The following is a 20769-nucleotide window of genomic DNA, read 5'->3' as shown; positions in this document are numbered from 1 at the left end:
AGAGTGGGAGGGAGAGAGAAGGAGGGAGCAAGAGGGAGGGAGAGAAAGAGAGAGGGAGGATGGGAGGGAGAGGGGGGAGTGAGACAGAGGGATGGAGGGGGGAGAGATGGAAGTGGTTGAGGGTTGGAGGGGTGTGGAGGGGTTGATGTTCTAACTGCTCCAGATCTTAGGTACAGTGGCACAATTTGACAGTCAGAGGATTTCCCAAGCGGAAAGAAAAATTAAACATGGAACACCCTCAGGATGTTGCAAACTTTTCACAGACAATGTTTTGCACCATCAGATGCATTCTATCTTGTAATGGTAGCCAATGTGACAGTGAACAGGAAAATCTCACAAATAGCAAATTTAGATGAACAGCCAGCTAATCTGTTTTTTGGTTTTGGTTAACAGAATAATGTTTACCAGAGCATGCGGAGACTGTTTTGCCACAAAATATTTTATAACTATTTGAACAGAGCTTCCGCTTAATGCCTTATCCAACAGACAAATGCAACACCCCCTCAATCTGCACTCAGGTTAGTTTGGATTCTGGACTCAAGTCTAAGGGTGCAGCCTGAAACCAGGACCTTGTGACTTAAAAACAAGCATGTTATTGTTTATGTTGAGGAGGTGTTATGTGCCAATGTGTGGTAAAGGCCAACTGTGCAGCAATGTACAAAATCATTATCAACACCACACTAATTCCCACAGTTCTTGCTCCCTAACTGAATTGCAGAATATTAATAATGGACTGTGAAAACTCAAACTTGTGGGATTAATTTCTTATGTGACAGTAGCATTAGAAGGCATAGTGACAGATGGACAAGACAACACAGGAACAGAAGGCAACACATCAGCAGCACATGCATATTCACCATGTTAGAGGCCATATTTAAGTGGGAAATATGTTAAGATTGCAAAGAGGCTGGCTTGTATACCACTGTTGATGATCAGTACAGGGTCACGTGGAGATTTCTCCACAGACAAATGCACAATTTCAGTCTCATCTTAGGATGAGAATATGAAGCATCACAAATCATGAACACAATCCCATGCTTGCTGCACTGATCTAATTTATAAAGGCCTCAACTCACCGAACCCTGTTCCTGACCAAGAGCCGCATTCACCACACCTTTCAGGATGTACTCCTAATAGGAGAAAAGAAAGTCAAAGCTGTATATTACATGGTCCATTAATTTGTAAATTCTGCTTGTAATAATGTCCAAGTCTGGCCCAAGGGACAGAAGCAGACTTTCTTTTGCATACATAATATAAATCTATAAATCAAAACACAAAATAGAAGCAAATACACAGCATTTTATAGTTTAAACACACTTGCAGATCATTTATTACTGAAATCTGCAACAACAGAGGCATTAAAACAAAGCAATATTTGATTCTGTACCTTTCTGAAATATTATGGAGAAGGTAATAATAAAACTAAAGACAGAAAATATACTGATTACAGATTAAACTATTTGGTGTCAAAATTTTACTTCATAACCCTCCTGTGGATTTCCTGGGGATGTTTATTACATGAAAGAGTCAGTACAAATACAAATTATTGCTAGTGTAGATGTGATCTCTGCTGGCACACTTCCTTTGCTCTCTTGCTACCTCTGGCAGGTTTGACATAGTACTACAGCAGAGCAATTCTGGTCAAGACACCTCTTGTTGGCAAAATATGTCAGACACAAGATTATAAACGAAAATACAAGTAATGCAGTCTCTCATTGGGACATGATCTTAAATCCCACATCAGAAGCCATTCAAATGACCATTTTAACCTTTTTGTGAAATTGCTGATAAGAATAGAACATTCAAAAGCACAGAAGCACAACAATTTTATTTCCAAGCATGTATTATTCACACTGGCTGAAAAGCAGAACACTACACGTTACTAAAGCATTGACTTGGGAATGATTTAATCAAGGCTTTTAAGATGAGTAGCACATTTGAGGTAACAGTTTGTCACAAATCAAAAGGTCTGGGAGATCCAGGTCACATTTTTAGTGTAAGCTCAATTTCCAAGAAATGGTGAACCTGTGGAACAGGCCTCCAGCTCACGTGATGAATCCTTCAAGCCAGTGCTGGAACAAGCAATGGTTGGGAAGGAAAACATTTAAACAAATATTAGGTACTGTATAGAATTACCAGGGCCAGAGAGTGAACTCCTGATTTCGTTTCAATCAATAAAGAGAGGGGAGAATGACAGACTAGTCCCAAGTTGGTCTGGAATTTTAATTAGTTCTTTTATGTCTCCAAGGAGGTCACATGAATTTTGGCAGGACGATATACCAGAGGGAGATTTCCTGTTCATCATTCTGAAGATAATTCTGCCTTTCAGCCTGTTCTGCCATTCAATGAAATCATTATTGACCTGTATCTCAATGCTATTTATCTGCCTTTGTTCCATATCCCATTATAACTAATATCTGATTAGTAATCTACCAATGATTATTTTCAAAGTTCAGATTTAACGTGGGCTTTTTTGGAGACTGTACAGAACCCTGCTCACTTTGTGCAAAAACATGCTCCTAATTTCCCTCCAATGTGGTCAACTCTAATATTAAGATTATATCCACTTCTTCTCAATTCCCTCCCCAAAGAAAGACAGATTTGACGACAGAATGTTTTAGGGGCCCTGAGTGACAAGATCCAGACGAGAACTCCAACGAGGTGCATCACAATGTTAAGATCATGCTGCTTTGTCTTTTACACTTGTCACAAATGGCATGGTGAAATTCTTGTCAGCCAGCAACGAGTTGCCAATTGATGGTAATTAAGGTTGGCTAAAGTCCCTGTTGACTGCCCAACTCGCCATATTAATATCTCAGTCGCATCCTTACCAAATTAATTCAACAAACTAGACATCAGGAAAACCAACATGGAAAAAAGGGGCTTAGCAGGTACTCTAAATAGCCTCCATTTTCGACACTGGGCACCACCTCAGGGCATGTTCCATGGGCACCGGCCATGCATACTTCATGCCTATGGATATTGGACAGTACTTCGAAGAACCCTCATATCACATCTCCAAACCACTTGCAGGATGCTTCTGCACTTCAATGCTGCACCTTATGCTATATCAGCAACTCTGCAATGACACTGCACTCAGGGATTTACACCCAAATCATAGACTGAATCAGGTTGCATCCCTCAGCAATTTGCTCGCTGTCATGGTGAAAGACACTTCCAATGACCCCAGATATGAAAGAATAGAGAGGAGGAATTAAGTACCAGCGCCATCACTAAAGAAGTAGTATTAGTCCCCTGACCATGATGCTTTGCATTTTAGGATCCTGAACGAAATAGCTACAGAGATAGTAGATCGAGGGGAGGTGGAACCTGTACAAACTGGATGGGTTATACCTGGGCAGGACCAGGACTGATGTCCTTAGCGGGTACTTGGGGTAGAGTGGCTAGGGAGGGTTTATACTAGTGTGGCACAGGGATGGAAACCAGATGAGTAGTTGCAGAAATTGAGGGTGAGTTAGAAACCAAGGCAAACAGGACTAAGAACAAGAATATGCAGGGAAACTCTGCTGAAAAGAGGAGGGGAGGCATGGTCCTAAAAGAATATTTTGTGTAAGTATTAACCAAAGTGAAGGAATTGATGGAGGATGATCTTAGGGAAGGTTGTCAAACTTCTAAGCCAAGTTGCCATTAAAAAGGAAGAGGTGTTGTGCATCTTAAAAAGGATTAAGGTAGCTAAGTCCCCTGGGGAATATCAAGGAAGGCATGAGAACAAATTGCTGGAGCATTGACAGACATCTTTGTGTCCTCTTTGGCCTTGGATGATGTTCCAAAGGACAGGAAAATAACCAGTGTTGTCCCATTCTTTAAGAAGGGTAGCAGGGATTATCTAGGAAATTACAAGCCTGTGAGCCTCATGTTGGTGGTAGGAAAATTGTTGGAAAAGATTCTCAGGGGCAAGATCTATACGCATTTAGAAGCAAATGGACCTATTAGTGACAGACAGCAGGGTTTGTGTGGGGGAGGTTGTGGCTCACTAACTTGATCAAGTTTTTTGAACAAGTGATGAAGATGATTAATGAGGGAAAAGCGGATGATATTGTCTACATGGGCTTCAGTAAAGCCTTTGACAAGATCCTTCCTGGCAGGCTGGTACCAAAGGTCAAGTCACATCAGAGGTGAGCTGGGAAGATGGACACAGAATTAGCTTAGTCTTAGGAAACAGAGGATAGCAGTGGAAGAATACTTTTCAGAACAGAGGGCTGTGACTAGTGGTGTTCCACAGGGATCAGTGCTGGTATCTTTGTTGTTCATGGTCTATATAAATGATTTGGAGGAAAACATGGCTGGTCTAATTAGTAAGTTTGTGGACAATACAAAGATTGGTAGAGTTGCAGATAGTGAGGAGGATTGTCAGAGGATACAGCAGGATATTTAATAGGAGGCATGGGCAGAAAAATGGCAAATGGAGGTGAATGCACACAATTGTGAAATGATCGGAAGGTCAAGTACAGGTAGAAATTGTACAGTGAATGGAAGAACCCTTAGGGATACTGATATGCAGAGAGATCTGGGTTTGCAGGTCCATGGGTCTCGGAAGGTGGCAGTGCAGGTAGATAAGGTAATAAAAAAAGGCCTATGGCATGCTTGCCTTCATTGGAATGGGCACTGCATATAAGGAAAGGCAAGTTGGACTACAACTTTATAGAACACTAGTTAGGTCACATTTGGAATACTATGTACAGTTCTGATTACCACACTGCCAGAAGGATGTGGATACTTTGGAGAGGGTACAGACAAGGTTTACCAGCATGTTGCCTGGTATGGGGGATTTTAGCTGTGAAGAAAGGTTGGGTTTGTTTTTACTGGAACACAGGAGGTTGAGGGGCAACTTGATAGAAGTTTACAAGATTGTGAATGACATGGATAGAGTGGAGACTATGAGGTTTTTTCCAGGGTAGAGGGGACACAGTTGCGTGGCATGGGGGGGTATGGAGTTTAAAAACACATGTGCAAGGCAAGGTTTTTTTTATATGCAAAAGGTGGTGAGTGTCTGGAATGCACTGTCAGAGGTGGTGGAAGCAGACACAATAGCAGCATTCAAGAAGAACCTGGACGAATACATGAACAGGAAAGGAATACGGGGACTATAGATCCTCCAAGTGAAGACAGTTTTAGTATGGAAGGGCAAAATGTATTCGCACAGGCTTAGAGGGCTAAAGGACCTGTTCCTGCGCTGCATTGTTCTTTGTTCTAAGTGCATTGCTTGCAATTTTCAAAAATCATTGGATTCTGGAGAAGCATTCTGGAGGACTGTAAAACTGCAAACGTGACACCCCTATATTAAAAAGGGTGGGAGGTAAAAAGCTATCAGCCAATTAGCCGAACATCTATTGTTGGAAAATTATTGGAATCAATTATTAAGGAAATAACAACAGAACATTTGCTAACGGGGAGAAGACTTCACACCAAGTTAAATCCGATCTTCGAGGAACTGCGGAGGCAGGGACATAGTGGTGAAACTGCATCAGAAACAAACATCAATGCAGACAGAAGACTCTGCCAAATGAGAGCTAGTTTACTTCAGGGGATGATATTTTGTGTAGAAACCTCATGGCAACCCTGCAAGGCCAACAGGCATAGTCTATGTGAAGTCAGGTCCAGTGACAGATAAAGTTCAGGTAGGTAAGACATAATAAAATAAGCATTCTTGCCTTGCTTCTTCAGCCAGAGTTATCAGCCTACTACTATTTTTCCATGCTGTTTAGTGCAGATATTAAACCAGGAGGCTTTCATAATTGTCAGCAGATCTCAGTCATTAGTGGGGATAGCCTTCATTCAGGTATTCCCAGCACAGTAATGTGATTCCAGTCCTGGCCTGCTCTCATAAGGGGGAGGAACCAAACAGGCAGAGCACCTGTCATGATTCTTTCTGCTATACTGTGGGCTGTTTTATTGTTTGAATGAGAAAGGGGCAGGTATTGTGGAGGATGAAAGTGGGTGACACAGATATTACGGTCAGCGCAGGTGGGGAGGTGTCCCAAGAAAGTGAGCACACAGCACAGAGGCCATGTAGACTGAGCGATGTCACGGGTTAGGTAAGGACAAGTGAGGAAGATGTTGCAGCAAATAAGAGTGGTATAAGGTGTAATAAGGTATCGGAGAGATTTGAATGACTTATTTTGGTGGAGGGAAGAAGGCATTGACTTCCTTCATATGATGCTGGGCATTCCTCCACATGGTTTCAATCTGAGTGGCAATCTTGGATTAGATTGTCATGGTTTAATACCTGCATTGCTGGTCCTGGAGGAAGAGTGAGCACTTTTGAAGCTCCAAAGTGGAATGCTGATTAACCGTGGTCTGCCATTGTTCAGGATAATTGTCAGTAACCGCCCAGGGTTCAGGAGTGACAGTGCTTGTCTCAGTACACAATGAGATGGCACATGCACCAGAGATACCAGTTAATTCCATATTACCAATGAATGGTAAGTTGTTTTGGGAACAACACAGTATAATAGCTGAAAGAACTGCGGATGCTGTAAATCTGAGATAAAAACAGAAATTGCTGGAAAAGCTCAGCAGATCTGGCAGCATTTGTGGAGAGAAATGAAAGTTAATATTTCGGGTCAAGTGACTCTTCCTCAGGACTGATTTCTTTCCACAGATGCTGCCAGACTTGCTGAGCTTTTCCAGTAATTACAATTTTTGACCCAGTATAATGAGACTGAAATCAGATATGACACAAGCCATAGCAGCACAATGGCAATTAATGCATCAAGCTGAATCAGACTCAACAAGAAAGCCCATCTGGCCTTGCATTAAGATTCCCTCCAACAAACCCAGTGTGGTTTGCCCTTCAACAAAAAAAAAGCTAAGATTCAGCCTTTTGTATCCATCCTTTTAACATTATTAATTAAATCATTCCTAAAATTTCTATATTCCAAGATTGCATAAATTTGGCTTATACTGCCCATCCTTGTAATTAAGCACACAAAATGCTTGAGAAACTCGGCAGGTCTGGAGGAGAGAGAAAAACATCTGTGGAGAAACACAGTTAACATTTCAAGTCTGATAGAACTGAAAGATGTTGGAAAATTGAGTTTTCTTTACAATTTTGACATTGGTAGAGGCCAGGGCAACAGAAAGGTGAAGTACTGTTCACTGCTGTCTCCTTTACATTGGTGAGACCAAATGCAGACGACAAGACCATAAAATGTAGGAGCAGCAGTAGGTCATTTGGCCCCTCGAGGTTACTCCACCACTCAACAAGATCCTGGCCGACACACATCTGCTTTCCTTTAACGCCCGCTTGTCTGTCTCAACCTTAAATATAGACAAGGACTCCGTCCTTACAACTCTCTGTGACAAGGAGACTCTCAACCCACAAAGAAGAAATTCCTCCTTATCTCAGTCTTGAATTGACACCCTTTTATTCTCAGACTATGTCCTCTGATCATAAACTCTCCAATCAAGGGAAACATCCTCTCAGCAATTACCCTGTCAAGCTCCATTAGAACGTATGTGTTTCAACAAGATCACCTCTCATTCTTCAAACTCCAATGAGTAGACTCCCAACCTATTTTGCCTTTGCTCATAAGATAGTCTGTCCACATCAGCTAGCCTTTAGTGAACACCCCCCGATGAAATTATTATTCATATAAGGCTAAAACTGCGCAATGTACTCTAGATATGGACTCATCAGCACCTTCTACTTTTGCAGTAGGATTCCCCTACTCTTATACGTCAACCCACTTGAAACAAGAGCCAACATTCCATTTGACTTGCTGATTACCTGTTGCACATGTGTGTTACAAAAACAAACACTGCTGGAGAAACTCAGCAGGTGTGGCAGCATCTGTGGAGAGAAAGCAGAGTCAATGTTTCAGGTCCATTGATCCTTCAGTTGACTCTGTTTTTTCTCTACAGATGCTACCAGACTTGCTGAGTTTCTATAGCAATTTCAGTTTTTGTTTCAGATTTTCTGCATAGACAGATTTGCTTTTCATACCTGTGTGCTAGCTTTCTGTGTTTTTAAGTACCTGAAATGGCTCTCTAGAGGCTGGTATCCGTCACTAAGTCACACCCTTTATTTACATGTGGGGAGTTCTTAACACTGATCCAGCTCCCTCAGACGTACCTCTCATGAGAGAACAGATGTCTGACACTCCTGTTCTTATCTGTCAGTCAGGGCTATGACGATGCTGTCACTTTAAAAGGTTATTTTTATCCTTTTTGAAGAGAGGCTGAAAGGCAAAGGTGCTGAACTAGCTATTGAAGACAACTTGAGTAAAGAATTTATTAAGCTTTGGGTTTTTTTTTTAAGTTGGAACAATGGAAGCAGCCTGGGTGTGGCCAGCTCTCACAGACCAGGCTTTCTAATTCTTTTAGCTTTAAGCAGCAAAAGCCTTTGGGGTCTCAAAAGAATTGGAGGCTTCAGTGAATGATTCCTAGAAGCTATTGTCTCTGAACTTCCTCTTGATATTTTTCTTCACCTGCATTTGAGAACTCCATGTAAAAAACTGTGTCTGAATGTGCCTATTTGCCAAAGGGTTTATGGGATAAAACAGTTGATTCGTCATAGATACTGTATCTATTACTTGGTTAAGTTATTCTAAATTCCTCTTTGTTTGTATTTTAACTACAGTCATGGAGTCATAAAGATATACAGCACAGAAACAGACTTGTCGGCCCAATTTATTAATGCCAACCAGATATCTAGTCCCATGTGCCAGCATTTGGCCCATATCCCTCTAAACCCTTCAATATTCATACACCCAACCAGATACCTTCTAAATGTTGTAATTGTACCACCCTCCACCACTTCCTCTGGTAGCTCATTCCATACATGCACCACCCTCTGTGTGAAAAATTGCTCCTTAGATCTCTTTTAAATCTTTCCCCTCTCACCTTAAATCTATGCCCTCAAGTTTTGAACTCCCCCACCACAGAGAAAAAACCTCATCTATTCACCCTATTTATGCTTTTATAAACCTCTATATGATCACCCCTCAGCACCTGACACTCCAGGGAAAATAGCCCCAGTCTATTCAGCCTCACGCTATAGCTCAATCCTGCAATCCTGGCAACATCCTTATAAATCTTTTCTGAACCCTTTAAAGATTCACTTCTATGATGTTATGAAGGTGTAACAGTGTGCTGTACCTTCAAAAGAGGGCAGGTCTCGGCAAGCACGTTGAGTGCTGGAGAATTTACAAAGTAACATTTGGTTCAGAACAGATAACACTGGCAGAGTTGCTATGAGACAAAAACAAATTTGAATTTGGCCAATCAGTTTAAATTATACCCCAAAAATCCCAAATCCCAATCAAGTTTGAATTTAGTATATTGACAATCTTAAAAGCTAATGACATAATCTAATGCTTTGGGGGGTATAAGACCGGGGGAAATTGAACAGTTGGGAGAAGAACTGCCAAGCCAGCATCAGTAAACTGCCCAGAGAATAGCTCTCTTAATGGTACCTTTGTCGATCAGTAACCAGTGAAGCAGAATACCCAAGAAGAAGAAAAGAAGACAGGAATACAGAGAAGAACCGAAAGCTGCCTGGTTTTGAGATTAGAAGTTCTGTTCTGTAAATCTGAATTGGGAGTTTTATCGGACTGCTATTATAGAAAGGAAGGTAAAAGATAGGTTTGAGGAAGGAGTTGTAAATAGTTGTTAGTTAAATATTCTCTGTTACACTTTAAGAAATAAAGTTGTTAATTTTTACTTTAAATAGTTCTTAACCTCTCAAATTTTCACAGATTACTGCACGGTATAAATCTTTTCTGCGTTGCGGGTTTTAAATTAGCAGAGGAGTTTACCCTGAGTTGTAACAATGAGGTACGACTGCTTGACCTTGTCACAATCTTTACAGTACTCCCACATTTCTTTATGGTGTAGCCTTCTGCAGCTATTCTCCAATTAAATATACTATTTTATTCACCCTTACAAAATGAAATGCACATTTTCTCCAATTTATGCTCCAATTCCCAACTTTTTGACCACTTACTTAACCTATAAATATCTCTTTGTAAACAGTTCACATTCCCTTTACAATTTGCATTTCCACATATTTTTGTGTCTTCTGTATATTTGGCTAAAGAATATTTGTTTCCTTCCTCCAAGTTACAAAAATATACTGTAAACAGTTGTGATCCCAGCACTGATTCCTGTGGATCTCCACTGGTTAGAGGTTGACAACCTGAAAAAGAACCCCTTTATCTCTGGTCCTGTTTCCTTTCCATTAGCGAATTCTCTATCCATGCCAATATCCTACCACAGGCTCTTATCTTATGAATTAACCTTTCTGAGGTACCTTGTTGAATGCCTACTGGAAGTCCAAATCCAGCACATCTATTTGTTCTTTCCTATCCATTCTGATTCAGGCTTCTTCAAAAGACTCTCATAAATTTGACTGGGTGACTGGTATGTGGAACACTGCTGCTGTGTTTGTAGGAATGACCCTGACCTCACAGTTGCTTGCCATTAAACCATCTTCCTCTCATCTAATATTTCTGCCTTGGGTCTGCTACAATGTTCCAACAAAACACAACATAAGAAAACTGAAAAGCATCTCATGCTCCACTTAGGCACTTTACAGCCTCGAGATCTCAATATTGAATTCATAACTTCAGAAACTGACCATATTTTGTGCCTGTTCTCTATTTTTCTTGCATGCTCTCCACCCACTCCCCAGAGGCGTGTCTTGTTTACCTTCCTCTCAAGAGTAAAGACCCAATGTCTTCCTTTCACACTTAAATTTACACTAATTTTACATTTGTCTTTCTCTTTCTCCACCATTAACGACACCTTTATCTTTGGGTCTGGGCCTCTGCTTCTGTCAAAAGTAGAGAAAAGAACAATTTTCCAAAACCTTTCCGTTCCAAAGAAGAGTCATACTAAACTCAAAACATTCAATCTATTTCTCTCTCCACAGATGCTGCCGACTTATTGCATTTCTTCTGCACTCTGTCCTTGTTTCAGCTTTCCAACATTTGTAGTAATTTGATTTTACTCATAATTCATATTAGTATGGAAAATTGATGAGGCAAAATGCAGTGCATGTTAAGCTTAATTTAAGATTACTGAAAGTGCTTTAACTGTTTGGTTTACTTCTGCAGTCTGGACTGTGTTATACGGCTTGTCAGACTGCAGGATTAGATAGAACATAGAAGAATACAGCGCAGTACAGACCCTTTGGCCCTCGATGTTGCGCCGATCCAAGCCCACCTAACCAACACTAGCCCACTATCCTCCATATGCCTATCCAATGCCCACTTAAATGTCCATAAAGAGGAAGAGTCCACCACTGCTACTGGCCGGGCATTCCATGAACTCACGACTCGCTGAGAAAAGAACCTACCCCTAACGTCTGTCCTATACCTACCACCCCTTAATTTAAAGCTATGCCCCCTCGTAATAGCTGACTCCATACGTGATGAACAGAAATTGCTTCCAAATAAACATTCCTGATGAAGGGCTCTTCCCCAGCTCCTCAGAAGCTGACCTGTTGTGCTTTTCCAGCAGCACACTCTTGACTCTGATCTCCAACATCTGTAGTCCTCACTTTCTCCAAATAAACATTGCAATGACTAAGGCTGCTGTCTTCTGTCTCTGTCACAAACATCTTTTACTAAGAATCGACTTCATTTCTCTCCCTAACAACAGTCTGATTTAGCCTCAAACTCTGTAACTATGGAATTCTAATTAATGAGGATTTGAGCTTCCGATTCCATTTCTTCTCCATCACCATGACTGCCCACTTCCATAACATAGCGCATTTCTGTCACAATTTCTGCTCATCTGCCACTGAAAACCTCGCCGATGCCTTTGTTAATTCAAGACCAGTCAGTGCTCTGCTGCTGTCAGTGAACTTCCACCATTTACCCTTGAAATTCTTGAAATCAATCAAATCTCTGCTGCTTGTATCCTTACTCATGTAAAGTCTTGTTCACTTAGTGAACATGGGATCACAGAGATATAGTGATTCACAATTCAGCAAGATCTCAGTTTTAAATCTGTATTCTTAAATTCAAATTCCAACCTCCACCTAGACTATAAATTCCCAGAGATTTCTACACTACTTCAATTCTGGCCTCCTGCCCAATTTTCAATGCCACCCATTAACAGCAGTGCCTTCAACTCTGAAATTCACTCCCCAAACCTCTTTTGTTCGCTATCTTTCTTTCCTCCTTTAAATTGCTCCTTGAGGAACACTCAGAGCCATACAACATGGGAACAGAGTCTTCAGTCCAACCAGTCCATGCCAAAAGTAATCCCGAGCTAAACTTGTCCCACCTGTCTTCAACCAATCTTTTATGTGGCTCAGTGACAAGTTTTGACTAGTCATTTTGTTGTGAACTTCCTTGTGATGTTCTACCATGTTAAATGTACAATACAAATGCAAGTTATTATCAGTTCTGAATTATGGCAGATTTTTTTAAAGTTACTATATCAGTGAAGCATATTTAACTGTATTGGGGGAATATATGAGGCATTTTTTACTATGGTGGAAATGAACAAACATAAAAGTATTCACTTAACATTTCTCCCTCTACTACCATCATGGAAATGTTAATCTCCTTAAAATACATTGTCATTTCAATGCTGGTGTTAAGTAAATAGAGGAAATGCTGAATTACGAATTTGCTCTTCGTGTGCCCACAGTTGATTACTCAATTACTCATGGTGACCAGAGAAAATGGTGAGAAGCTAGGAACTGTGGAGAAGCTGAAAGTTTAAGGAATTGAAAGTTTGCCAGGTGTTAAGAGCTGGAGTTGCATTATTTTGTGTAAATCCAGCACCAAGAGTCTTTTTTACAGTTTGCATTGGGTGGAATTTGATCAAGACAGAAAAGACAAAACCTAAAGGATATATTTTGGTTAATCTGGGTTTTTTTGACTAGTGCCTAATAAAAGACCCTAAAATACTGTGGCAATGTTTTTCCAGTTCCTCTCTCAAGAAAGTAGGCATTTGGAAATCAGATTTCATTGAATTCTTAGCTTTTATACACACTATAATTTCATATCTAATTTAAAATATGAACAAAATTGGTATGAACAAAACACTTTTGATTCACTAACCAAGCACATGACAGCATGACAGATCCTCACTGTTTCTAGCTGTCCAGTCATTGATAATTAGTTATAAATAGGCTGTACTGCATAAAAACTTACAAAGTCTACTTACCTGAGGAGTTGTTGGCTCCAGGTCCTTGATAAGATTATAGGCCTCCTGTACATCATCTGTAACAAGTTATGAGTATTAGCAAATGAGATAACTACAGATAAATTGGAAAAGCAAAAGGTGGAATAAAATCAGTCATATTAGATGGTCAACTCAAAGACATCAAAATTCAGGTTATACTCTTGGGCCTTAGTTTGAAACAGAAGATTATGGATTCCCTAAATTTCACATATCTGGCCAACTGTTGACCCCAGATGAAGTAAGACACCAGGAGATACATAGAATCTTTGTCCTTACACATCAGCTGATTTTAACATGAAGCCAGGAAAGGGTAAAGTATAATCAGAGTAAGATCTTGATCAGGACTGTGCTACTGAAAACACGTCAGAATACAGCTCTGTCAAAAGAACATGGGGAAGGATTGTTTATTTACCAGCAGCAGTTAAAAATGTAGCAGTTCATTTTTGTCACATTCCTTCATAACTTCACTCACTAACTGTTGATTGACACAACTGTCAGTTTTAGGTGATAACAGACTAAATATATTACATTAACAATGTCAGGAATGGACAGTTTAGTTACAGAGGCAGAGATACCAAAACAACTCCATATATCTCAAAAGTTGGCTGCATGAATGAATGTTTTTTTTAAAAAGAAATCAAGTCTGAACTCATTTGGAATCACAGTCAATAATGCCAAAGAAATATTAGGAATTGTTTCTCAACGGGGTTTTTCCAACAAAATAAAATCTTGCTTTAGTCTAGCAACTTCAACATAAAAAGGTGTTAATAGAAACAATGATCAAATAAAATTTGACACCAAGCCACATAAGGGGATAATAAAACAGGCAGTCAAAATGTGTTCAAAGATGTGAGGAGAGGGAATTAAATAAGTGGAAACAATTAGCAAGGGAATTCTAGGGCAGTTCAAAGTACCACTATCAATGGAGGAGTGAATAAATCAGGGTTGCTCAAGAGGCCAGAGTGGAGGAGATACATAGGAAGATTCTGGAGCTTGAAGAGGTTACAGAGAAAGAAGGGGAATATTGTAGAAAATTTTGAAATTGAGACTTTGCTGAACCAGGAGCCGAGGTGTGCCAGTGAGCGCAGGAATAACAGGTCAACAGGGCTTGATGAGAAATAAGAATCTGAGAAATAGGAGCAAGAGTGGCCATTCAGCCCCAAAAGCATGTCCTGGCATCAAACAAGATCATCACTGTTACCCTAGGCCTCAAATCTTCTTTCACACTGGACAGCGAAGAGGGTTACCTCAGATTACAACAGGATCTGGACCAGATGGGCCAATGGGCTGAGAAGTGGCAGATGGAGTTTAATTCAGACAAATGCGAGGTGCTGCAGTTTGGGAAAGCAAATCTTAGCAGGACTTATACACTTAATGGTAAGGTCCTAGAGAGTGTTGCTGAACAAAGAGACCTTGGAGTGCAGGTTCATAGCTCTTTGAAAGTGGAGTCACAGGTCGATAGGATAGTGAAGAAGGCGTTTGGTATGCTTTCCTTTATTGGTCAGAGTATTGAGTACAGGAGTTGGGAGGTCATGTTGCGGCTGTACAGGACATTGGTTAGGCCATTGTTGGAATATTGCATGCAATTCTGGTCTCCTTCCTATCGGAAAGATGTTGTGAAACTAGAAAGGGTTCAGAAAAGATTTATAAGGATGTTCCAGGGTTGGAGGATTTGAGCTATAGGGAGAGGCTGAACAGGCTGAGGCTGTTTTCCTTGGAGCTTCAGAGGCTGAGGGGTGACCTTATAGATGTTTATAAAATTATGAGGGGCATGGATAGGATAAATAGGCAAGGTGTTTTCCCTGGGGTCGGGGAGTTTAGAACTAGAGGGCATAGATTTAGGGTGAGAGGGGAACGATATAAAAGAGACCTAAGGGGGAACATTTTCGCACAGAGTGTGGTGCGTTTATGGAATGAGCTGCCAGTGGAAGTGGTGGAGGCTGGCACAAACGCAACACTTAAGAAACATTTGGATGGGTATATGAATAGGAAGGGTTTGGAAGGATATGGGCCAGGTGCTGGCAGGTGGGATTAGATTGGGTTGGGATATCTGTTGGCATGGATGGGTAGGGCCGAAGGGTCTGTTTCCATGCTGTACATTTTATGACTGTATGTAAACTCCAATATTTCAAAAATGTACTTACTTTGTCTTTAAATACTTTCAGATATCTCGTCTCCACAACTCTCTGGAGTGGAGAATTCCCAACATTAACTTCCCTTTGGGAGAAGAAATCCCTTCACATTTCAGTTTTAAATGAGTGACTCCTTATTCTATAACTATTTTTCCTAGCCCGAGATCTCCCAGAAACATCTTAATAACATCTACCCTGTCAAGCCTCCTCAGAATTTTGTATATTTCAATAAGGTCACTGTTCAATCTTCCAAATTCTGATGAATAAAGGTCAAACTTATTTAGCTGTTCTTGATAAATCAGCCCCTTCATTCAAGAAATCAGCTTAGTGAATCTATTTTGAACAGCCTCCAATTCCAGTATATTACTTTTTAAATACAATGATCAAAACTATACACAGTCTCCACGCACAGCCTCACCCATACCTGTACACTTACAACAAAACTTCATGGTTTTTAAACTATAAACTTCAAGCAATAAAAGGCCAATATTCCATTTTCTTCTCATTGAGTAGATTATGAGGAACAGAGTTCTGGATGAGTTCAAGTTTATGGAAAGTGGAAAACAGGTAGCTGGCTGGACATTAATAGAATTGTGAAGTCTCGAGGTATTAACAGTATGGGTGTGGGTTCCAGCAATAGACAGATTGAGGCAGGGGCAGAGATGGACAATGATAGGGAGGCAGAAGTAGATTGCCATGGTGATGGAGGACGAGAAGCGGGAACTTAACTCAAGTTTAATCAAGTAAAAGAATATGTTTGTAAAGAGCCATATGGAGTGTGGTAAGGAGACAGAGGGAAGAAAAATGGAATATGAATATAGGACTTAAGTGCTCTACCGTTCCATAAGATCGTGGATGATCTGATTGTGGTCTTAATTCCACTTACATGGCTGACTTTCATAACCGCTGCAACTTTATTGCTGGAACAGCACAGCAGGTCAGGCAGCATCTAGGGAACAGAAGATTCGACGTTTCGGGCACATGCCCTTCTTCAGGAATGAGCAGAGAGTGTTCAGCAGGAGAAGATAAGGGTGTGCAGTGAGAGAGGGACTCACTGAAATCTTTATAGAGAGAGGCAGAGAGCTTCTTCAAGGAAGGCATCCTTGTAAGAGGATTCGCAGTAGGTTGAAATCTTCGAGGAGAAAGTGAGGTCTGCAGATGCTGGAGATCAAAGTTGAAACTTTATTGCTGGAACAGCACAGCAGGTCAGGCAGCATCTAGGGAACAGAAGATTCGACGTTTCGGGCACATGCCCTTCTTCAGGACTGAGCAGAGAGTGTTCCCTCCAAGTCCCTCCTCCCTACCTTTTATCTTCTCCTGCTGAACACTCTCTGCTCATTCCTGAAGAAGGGCATGTGCCCGAAACGTCGAATCTTCTGTTCCCTAGATGCTGCCTGACCTGCTGTGCTGTTCCAGCAATAAAGTTTCAGCTTTGATCTCCAGCGTCTGCAGACCTCACTTTCTCCTCTGACTTTCATAACCCTCAACTCCATTGTCTATCAAAAGCTTATCTTACTTTGCCTTGAATAAATTCAATAACCCCAGCCTCAACTGCTTTTGGTGGAAGAGAATTCTACAGATCAATGTTTTTCTTCTTCTCCATCTTAGAACGGACACCCCTTATTTTTCAATTGTGTCCCTTAATGCTAGTTTGTCTGAGAAAAGGAAACAGGCACCTGCTTTGTACCATATAAGATCCTCAGGGAGTTTGATGTTTCAGTAAGATCACTTCTTATTCTTTTAACTTCATTGGACACAGGTCCAACCCATTCAACCTTTTCTCATAAATTAAGCCTTTCATCCAAATAATTAGACGACTGAACATTCTCTAGACTGTTTTGAAAACAATTATATCATCTATCAAACAAAGAGACCAAAATTATGCACTCTAGATGTGCTCTCAATGAGGCATTGTACAGATGCAGCAAAAAATCCTTTTCTTTTAAAAGCTACACTCCCTTGCAATAAGCAAAAACATTCCATTTGCCTTCCTAAAAGGCAAATGCTGTACCTGTATTTTGATCTTTTTTGACTCAAGTACAAGGGCACCAAGATCCCTCAATAACACAACCTCAATTCTTTCTGTCAAGGTGAAGACGTTCATATTTTCTCACATTATACACCATCTACTAAATTTTTAACCACTCACTTAATCTATTTATAACCCTTTGTAGACTCTAAATAACTTACTTCATACTTTGGTATAATCAACAAACTTAGCTGCCATATGTTGAGCTTCTTCATTCAAGTCACTGACATAGATCATATATAGGTGAGGTCCCAACACTGATCCCTGTGGCATTCCACTAGTTTCTGCATGCCAACCTGAAAACGACCCATTTATCTCTTCCTGGTACCTAACATATTAGCATTGACAAAGGATTAGTTACTATCTACACCACAAATCTTACTCATAAAAGAACGAAAGTTAAAGCATGCATAAAGAAGTTGATAGGATCACTGAAATCTTTGTTAAAATCAAGGGGCTGATGGACAAGTTAGGACAAGAATTTAGACCGACAGCAGTGATAGTGTTTGCTGTCTACCTAGTGGAGAACAGTACCTACCTTGCCGGAGGTAGTAAATAACGAGGTTGAGCCTGGCTTCAGGGATGACATCAATAAGTGGTGGGAGGATCTGCAGAGATCCATCCCCACCACGGAATACCACCTGAAATAGTGAAGGATGGAAGAAAAAACACAGAAACATAACATTCAAGACAACTGTTAGACTGGAATTATGGTACATTCTCAGAGCAGACCTTTAATCTCATTTTATCTTATTTAGCACAGCCACCTATAGATTTATAATCTATAAGCACCAGACTTACTACCTGTAAAACAACCAGAGTTGTGCGGTGCACAGCTTTCATCCATAGCCAATGGAAAATTCGAAGTTAGCATGTCAATTTTCTATAATTATATTTCATTTTTCTTACCACCCATCTTAACTTTGGCTGACAAGTAGAAATTAAAACATGCATCACACAAGAGCCAGGAAATGATTATCTCCAACAAGGGAGAATCTAGCCCTTTGACATTCAATAACATTATCACTGAACTTTGCACAATAACAACCGGGGATTACCATTTCCTAGAAACTAAACTGGACTAGCTACAAGGGCAGAGCACAGACAAGGAATCTTGCAATAATTAACTCACCTCCCACTCTGAAATCAATAAATTTCTGGGATGGCACGATTGTTGTTGAAGGAAAGGTTGAATTGATTCTAATTATTTTTGCTGCAGTTCAGAAAAGTGAGGAATGATCTCGTAAAAACCTACAAAATTCTAATAGGACCAGTCAATGCAGATGCAGGAAGGATGTTCCTGATGATGGGAAATCTAGAACCAGGGGTCATAGTCTAAGGATACCAGGGAAAGTGCTTATGGCTGAGAAGAGGAGAAATTTCTTAATCAAGATTGGTGAGCCTGTGGAATTCCCTACCACAAAAAGCAGTCAAGGCATTGGATAAAGCACTTGGGGCTAAAGCGATCAAAGGATATGGGGGAAAAGCAAGAACAAGCCATTGAGTTGGATGATCAGCCATCATCGCGATGAATGGTGAAGCATGCTCGAAGGGCCAAATGGCCTACTCCAGCTCCCATTTTCGATGCTTACAAGGCACAGCTGAGATGTAAAATTCAACCACTTGCCTGGATAAGTGCAACAATACACAAGAAGCTTTCCACTCCATCCAGGTAAGATCAGCCTGCTTGATTGGCACGACATCCATACACATTCACACTCTATCATGAGCACTCAGCAGCAGCAGTGTGTATATCTACAAGATGTACTGTTGAAATGCTGACTAGGCTCTTTAGCCAACACTTTCCAAACCCACAACTATTACGATCTAGAAGGACAAGGCAGCAGACCGAAACATCACCACTAGCAGATTCACAGAAACTCACCATCCAAACTTGAAATATGTCACCGTTCTTTCATATTTGCTCCATTAAAATTCTGGAACTCCCTCCTAATGCCACTGTGTATGTACCCATACCAAACAGACTTTAGCGGTTCAAGGTAGCAGCTCACCATGATCTTCTCAAGGAAAACATTGTGTGGGCAATAATGCTGGACCTGCCAGCAACACCCACATTCTGTGAATGATATTTTAAATAAAACTCACTTGGAAAAGTGGCAGATTCCAAAGCCAATAACATTCCCATGATTACAACATTTCTAAGCAGCCACATAGGTCAAGCTACACCCGATAGAAACATGAAACAAAGTTTCAGCTGTGTACAGATCACCGTTTCTTCTACAATTAGAACATTGGATGCGTCCTGAACACCTGACTTAGGATAGGTAAACATTGTTGGGTTCAAAAGAGGTTGACAAAGAATACTCTAAAATTTAGATATCAACCAGTTGGGAAGACATAGTCACACTGACGTTTTTCTGCAATTCAACTATGTTGTGGGAATGCAATCTATTTCAATCAAAGAAAAGGTAACATTAACATAAGATTAACAACTCAGATGGTGTGAATAGAGCTAGGGATCAAGTTGGAGATGAGGGAGTAGAAGATATCTCTCTGTTCCAACAAAAATATCTGTAAAAATGGCTGATGGATTTCTTCAAAAAGAATGACTGCAGTGATCTCCCAGTATTACATACAAATATACAAAATAGGAGTGGGAATAGGCAATTAGCTGCTCAAGCCTGACCCACCACTTGATAAGATCACAACTGATTTGGTTGTGGACTTCACACTTTCCTCTCTACCCTCTAAACCCAAGGACTCCCTTTATCATACATTGCATAACCCAAAAGGCAGAAATGTGCCTGACAGACTGGAGGTGAATACATGATACCAATTAAATAAGATTTCTTGTTGGCCTTAAATACATTTTCAGGTCATCAAGGGATACAAGTGAGCAAAGGGTGTCACTGATTCATTTTTTGGATTACTTTCTTTATATTACCTTTTGGTTGCAAAGTTAAAAGGAGTGTTGGAATTGAAACTTAATGCACAGATACAGTCTGTAATAAGAGGCTCAGCAGTGACAAGTAGGTTCCAATATAAAAGCAGGTGGTTAAGAAGGCATTTAGTACCCTTATCTTCATTGCTCAGACCACTGAATATAGGAGTTGGGATGTCATGTTGAAATTGTACAGGACAGTGAGGCCATTTTTGGAATACTGTGTCAGGTTCTGGTCACCCTGCTATAGGAAGGATATTAAATTGAAGTAGGTTCAGAAAAGATTAACTTGGATGTTGCCAGGACTGGAGGGTTTCAGTTATAAGGAGAGGCTGGATATACTGGGACTTTTTTCACTTGAACATAGGAGGATGAGGGATAACCTTACAGAGGTTTATAAAATAAATGGTTTGAATCTTATTATTTTGAGGAATCAATTGTCAACTTCAAAGTGCGAATAACTGGAATAAGAACATAGGAAAAGTAGGTCATTCAGCCCATTAAGTCTGCTCTTCTATTACATGGAACATTGAACAGTCCAG

The 20769-nt window shown here is 40.5% G+C and overlaps 1 protein-coding gene across 4 annotated transcripts in view; it reads right to left on the bottom strand.

Moving 5' to 3' along the window:
• The window catches only part of ttc26 (tetratricopeptide repeat domain 26), a 91540-nt gene that overhangs the window by 27114 nt on the left and 43657 nt on the right, over nucleotides 1–20769 (bottom strand). For all 4 annotated transcript variants that reach the window (XM_043679967.1, XM_043679964.1, XM_043679966.1 and 1 more), the window contains 3 exons: nucleotides 17864–17966; nucleotides 13147–13202; nucleotides 1077–1130 (listed from right to left, as the gene is read on the bottom strand). In XM_043679967.1, the coding sequence (XP_043535902.1) occupies nucleotides 1077–1130; nucleotides 13147–13202; nucleotides 17864–17966 (213 nt within the window). The remainder of the gene's footprint in view (nucleotides 1–1076; nucleotides 1131–13146; nucleotides 13203–17863; nucleotides 17967–20769) is intronic.

Source organism: Chiloscyllium plagiosum, chromosome 39 (genome assembly GCF_004010195.1).
Source record: "Chiloscyllium plagiosum isolate BGI_BamShark_2017 chromosome 39, ASM401019v2, whole genome shotgun sequence".
Classification (NCBI taxonomy): domain Eukaryota; kingdom Metazoa; phylum Chordata; class Chondrichthyes; order Orectolobiformes; family Hemiscylliidae; genus Chiloscyllium; species Chiloscyllium plagiosum.
This window is presented reverse-complemented; position numbering and strand designations above follow the sequence as displayed.